The sequence below is a fragment of the Camelina sativa genome, chromosome 5 (genome assembly GCF_000633955.1).
Source record: "Camelina sativa cultivar DH55 chromosome 5, Cs, whole genome shotgun sequence".
In the NCBI taxonomy this organism is placed as follows: Eukaryota; Viridiplantae; Streptophyta; class Magnoliopsida; order Brassicales; family Brassicaceae; genus Camelina; species Camelina sativa.
The window spans coordinates 18,069,895-18,075,454 of record NC_025689.1 but is presented as its reverse complement, the minus strand read 5'-3'; the positions used below and the strand labels follow the sequence as shown (position 1 = coordinate 18,075,454).

The window sequence follows — 5,560 nt, the reverse complement described above, 5'->3', positions numbered from 1 at the left end:
TTTTAACTAAAATCCCATTTAAAATCACAAAAAGATATTACAAAGAAATATTATCTTCAAAAATATATATGTTGTATGTCACTGAGTAAAGAAATTTTAGTATTTATATAGATTTATACTCAAAAGTTGGAATGATTATATTTGAGCTCAACAGTTTATATTGATAAGAAATATTTTAAATTAAAATCTCGCGCGTGTGCGGGTACAAGTTCTAGTCTTCTCAATAAAGGCTTATTCGTGGTAAAGGTAAATAAATATAGCTCGGAATTTTTATGTGCAGGTGTGAAGTTCTTGGCTGAGATATGCAAGCATCGGTAGTGGTAGAGAGTAGAGACCAACTGTGAAGATTCTTGCATCATTTGGCGCAAAGAGAGTCACATGGCAACCATAGTTTTTTGTTGTTGTTTGAAAGCGCGTCTCGAGCCGCCAGTTTTGGTGTATAGTGTTAGAATATATATCCAAGGAGAGATGCTAAATTCAGAAACTTTTTATAATTCATTCATTCAACAAATACTGGATATTCCTTCTAATGTTATGTTTCCATTTCAGTTATAAATCTTATATATGTCATTTCTTCATCTATTAATTTTTTATCTATCTTTTTTTTTGAGAAATATCCAAGGATAGCACTACTTTAGGTTTTTCTTCCAAATGTAGCATACACGCTTAATTGTTCATAATCTAGCATTTCTAAATTATTATTATTTTATATTATTATTATTATTTTAATTGTACGCTTCATCCTCGATAATGTCTGAGAGAAACCCCACGTTCTATTCAGCGTACTCCACCGCTTTTGTCGATTCCATCACCGGCCAGAGTATCTCTTTTGTCGAAACAGCCTCATCAACCTCCACCGCTAAAACGATTTACTTGTTTCAATCATCATCATCTTCAACCACTTTCTCGTTGGAAGCATTATGATAACGGCGGAGGAAGAAATGTGTATTGATCGTAGAGATCTAATTAGTTACTACTCGTTAATTCACTCTTGATTGGAAGAAGAGAGTAAACATGTGGCGAATTGGAGACAAGCTTTCAATGGAAAAAGAGAGTCGAATTGGAGACAAGCTTTCAATTTTGGTACTGACGGGTTACGGCGGAGCGAATCCATATAACGGTGGATGAAGATGAATCAATTAAAACAGAGTGTGGTGAGGTTAGTAAACTAGTCGATCTGGTTTAGCAAATGCTTAGAACACTTGTTCTATTTGTTTCTGGTTCTTCTCAACAAGTTTATGATGTGATGTGAAATAGATTATGAGTGTGTTTGATTTTCATAGTGAAGAAGTTGTGATTTTTCTTCCTCCTATAACTATGAATGATCCAGTTTTGCATTTGGTTTGGTCTTTAATTGTTTCAGTTCAAATGGAGAAATTAGTTGATAGAATTGATGTGATGAATAAGCTTGTTTTTCTTGTTGTAGATAATGATCAAAATAAGATGATTATTATAGATGAATGTTGTGTTGCTCCAATGTTAAATTTTTAAAGGAGAGTTCATTGGCAGAGGGGCAAATTGTGGCGTCTATGGTGTTAGTGTTAACGTCTTGTGATAATGAACTCGGTGTTCTGATAATTGTTTACGTTCTTGGTGATTCTTCAATTAGAGTCCAGATTCAAGGTAGCTACATTGGTTGCAAAAATGGCTGATGTACGAGGTGATTAATCATCAAGTTATAGTGTTAACAGTCACAAGAAACTTAGCAGAGACAACAAGGGAAGATATACTCGATTCCATGGCAAAGCTGAGGATTCCATAATACTTGGACGTTATTCTGGTTATGGTCATCACCATTTTTAGAATTTCTAAATATTTATGAATACCTTCCTAAACACTAAAGACGTCTTCCTAAACATTATGAAATCCTTCCTAAATTTTTAAAAATTGGGGTTTTTGAGTCTTAATTTATGATTTGCCTTAATGTATCACATAATACTCCATTAGTAAGGGATATTAATTTTATTTTGGTCACATCCTGATATTCAATCTTCATATACAGTAGGTGTAGTGATTTGATTTTGTGTCTTCTTAAATATTTATGAAGGCTATCATGAATTTTAAGATGTCATTCCTAAATATTATTGAATCCTTCCTAAATTTAAATAAATATGTTTCTAAATCTCTTTTGGTGTTTTGCCTCAATATGTCAAGGCTTACTGCCTTACTCCATCAATGAAGGGTAAATATTTTATTTTTGTGCATATCTTGTTGTTTACCAATGTCTAGACTTTTTCTGAAAACCATCATGAAGTTCATCCTAAATATGCAAGTCATCCTGAAATTCAAGAAATCTTTTCTGAATTTTGTGATATGCAAGCCTTTGTCACGAAACTTCTCCAAAGCGTTGCTGTTGAGATTAATAACATGTGGTGCTGCATATTAGAGGAGGACTAACTAATCAACCTCTAATGCGGAAAAGATCACACAACCATCTACAATCACTTTGCTACATGAATCATATGTACCAATCACATCTTAACCTTAACCAAAGAGCTCAAATTACAACCAAAATATCACTGTCACTCTGTTAAACTTCATCAAGTTAGCAAACAAATTAAACACCTAAAACCCTCCAACTGAATCAAAAATGCCCAATTTTACAAGCTAGGTTTTAGAATAAGAAGAAGGATTCAAACACAAAGTGCTTCAATTAACATAAACCTCATATGGCTACAAAGGAGAGAGAGAGAAAAGAGGTAAAGCGGTGGCAATCATCAATTATAATAAGAAATTGTAATCTATGTGTCTCTCTTGCGAATGCCACCGATATCTTGTGGATGTCATCAATCTCTTGCGTATGTCACTGATCTTCTACGGATGTCATCGATCTCTTGCGTATGTCACTGATCTTCTACAGATGTCATCGATCTCCTGCGGATGTTATCTATCTCTTGTAGATCGCCGACGATTGTGCCGAAGCTCCGATCTCTTGTAAGCTGGTTAGTGGAGGAGAGAAGCGTGATTGTACTTGGTCCAGGAAAGCGCGCAAGAGAATGATAGTAAATTAAAAAAAATTAATAATTTTAATGTTTTAATATTTAATTAGAACATGTGTGCTAATTTTGGAATTTAAGAGAGTGTGTGCTAAGTTTGGAAGAAAAACTTAAATTTGTGCTATTTTTGAGAATTTTCCTTCTTTTTTTTGTGCACACATCTGTTATCTATCTAAGGGTGTTCAATTTCGGATAAACTAGTTTGAATCAAATATGTAAATAGGCGCTATTATCCTCTCACTCAACTGCTTCACCCGATCTCTCAGCACAATTTCAAGATCTGAAGCTCTCAACAATCAGATTACAGAACTAGGTTTTATCTTATTTTATTTTAACTTCTACCTACTTCTTATCCGGCACAAATTTGACCTTCAATGGAGTTCAGGAACATTGATTAGGGATTTTTCTTCCACTTGAGTAAGTAATCTTCGATCAATCCAACATTTTAGGCATGAAAAGCCGTAAAAACTATTTGTTTGTCTTGATTAAGAGTATTCACTTTCTTATGGTGGTTCAGTGAATTAATATGCAGAGAGTCTTTTCTAAAAGAATCACGAGAGTATGTTTTGAGATTTATCATTTATTTATTGTATTTGTAGAATGAAAAATCTATATAAGATATTCATGCAAAGGAGATAGACATTTAAGTCTTTCTCTCTGTATTCCTGCTGCCAGATTAAAGTTCCAGAAAAGTTCTCTCAAAGGCGAAATGCATCTTCTACTAAGCTGCATAGAAATCGAAAGTGGATACACGAAAAGGGAAGCGTAGAAGCGATAATATTTTACTTTGATTGAGTTTATTTTAGATATATAATTTATATCACATAATAAGATAATAAACTAAAATAAACTCAATCAACTAAAAGATTATCCTGAAATTTTGAAAACATATACGGCAGGCGGCAGATGATTTATCTAGTTTTACTTTACATTTACAATATTTCGGTTCTACTTATGCACTGAATAAAATTGGATTGATGATGCTTTAACATTTATACTAGATTTGGATTCGTGCTAGAGCACAGGTTAAAATTCCTTTTATTTGTATTATAATTTCAAAATAAAATATAACTTATAAGACTTTTAGCATTGTAAACTGAGAAACGATTGTTATAATTATTTTTTTTGTATGAATATGAGAGATATATTTTGGTGAATGGAGATCTGAATGATTTATATCAATGTTTTTTAACCAGGACCGGACCGGCCGGTTGGTTCGATCCAACCACAACCCGATAGGTATTCCGGTCCGGGTAACCTCTAAAAACCTAACAAATAAAACCCGCAAAAAACCATAAAAACCCGCTAAAATCCCATGAACCGGCGGGTCGAATCGGGTTGTCGGTCTCAAATTAAAATATTTTATTTTGGTCACACTTTAAACTTAAACCAAATTATATATAAATATTGTTATTTATAAAAGAATCAGTTAGTTATTTTATCTAATCATTTAAAAGTTTAATTTTAGTTGTTTAGTACTTAATTATGTATGTTTTATTCATATATTTATAGAAAAGTAGATGTTATATTCATAAAATGTAATCAAACTAATAAACTAATTGACCCGTAATTCAATCGGTCCGACTTGTTGACCCAGTGACCCGAAAGACTTCCGGTTTACCTTCCGGTCCAGTTTTAAAGACATTGATTTATATTAAAAGTTTGGAAGGATGTTAGGTCAGATTTGGAATATCCCATTTAAGATTTTCGGTTACAATTAATGTTTTATTTGTTACTATTAATATATGAACTATCAACTTGTAACCAATTAATATATGAATTAATTTATAACTTATGTATAACCTATTTGTAACTATTTATAACTATTTATTAAAATTATAAAGTCTACCAAAACAATGTTGTGTACTTGCCTTTAATTAAAAAGGTTATATTTTTAACGAAAATCTATAAAAAAAAAAAGTTCGATTTTCAATTTCAAAAATAAGCTCGAAAACAAATTGAACCGGACCGGGTTATTTTGATTTATCATGCCCAGCCACATTTATCTTTGGTTAACAAAACCGAAATCAGCTTTAAAAGCTAAAAGCTTTGAGAACCTTCTTATCCTTTGAGAGTCTTTTGTTTGGTAGCAAAGCAATCATATCTCTGCTTTCTAATCTCTTCTTCACTGAAACCGTCTCTCATTTTTGTGTTGTTCCTCCGCGAAGATTTCAACAGATTCGCCGGAAAAAAAATCTCTGAAAAAACCAACGGTGGAGAATGGCTCTATCACGCATCTCATCACGATCCAACGGCATCACTCGTCCCTTCTCCGCCGCCTTCAACCGATTCATCTCGACGGACAGCACTCCGATCACAATTGAGACTTCGCTTCCTTTCACAGCTCACTTATGTGATCCACCTTCACGCTCCGTCGAATCATCGAGCCAAGAGCTTCTCGATTTCTTCAGAACCATGGCGTTGATGCGACGTATGGAAATCGCAGCCGATTCGCTTTACAAAGCGAAGCTAATCCGAGGGTTTTGCCATCTCTACGACGGACAAGAAGCTGTAGCTATAGGCATGGAAGCTGCGATTACGAAGAAAGACGCGATTATCACTGC

At 33.6% G+C, this 5,560-nt stretch overlaps 2 protein-coding genes across 4 annotated transcripts in view; both read left to right on the top strand.

The window, feature by feature from the left end:
• LOC104787163 (paired amphipathic helix protein Sin3-like 5) overlaps positions 1 to 582 on the top strand; it is a 9,360-nt gene extending 8,778 nt beyond the window's left edge. For all 3 annotated transcript variants that reach the window (XM_010512694.2, XM_010512693.2, XM_010512691.2), the window contains exon 21: positions 281 to 582. The gene's annotated coding sequence lies outside the window, so the exon portion shown is untranslated. The remainder of the gene's footprint in view (positions 1 to 280) is intronic.
• The window catches only part of LOC104787162 (pyruvate dehydrogenase E1 component subunit alpha-1, mitochondrial-like), a 7,401-nt gene continuing 6,907 nt past the window's right edge, over positions 5,067 to 5,560 (top strand). Inside the window, exon 1 of the mRNA XM_010512690.2 lies at positions 5,067 to 5,360. Within this exon, the coding sequence (XP_010510992.2) occupies positions 5,217 to 5,360 (144 nt within the window). The 5' untranslated portion in view covers positions 5,067 to 5,216. The remainder of the gene's footprint in view (positions 5,361 to 5,560) is intronic.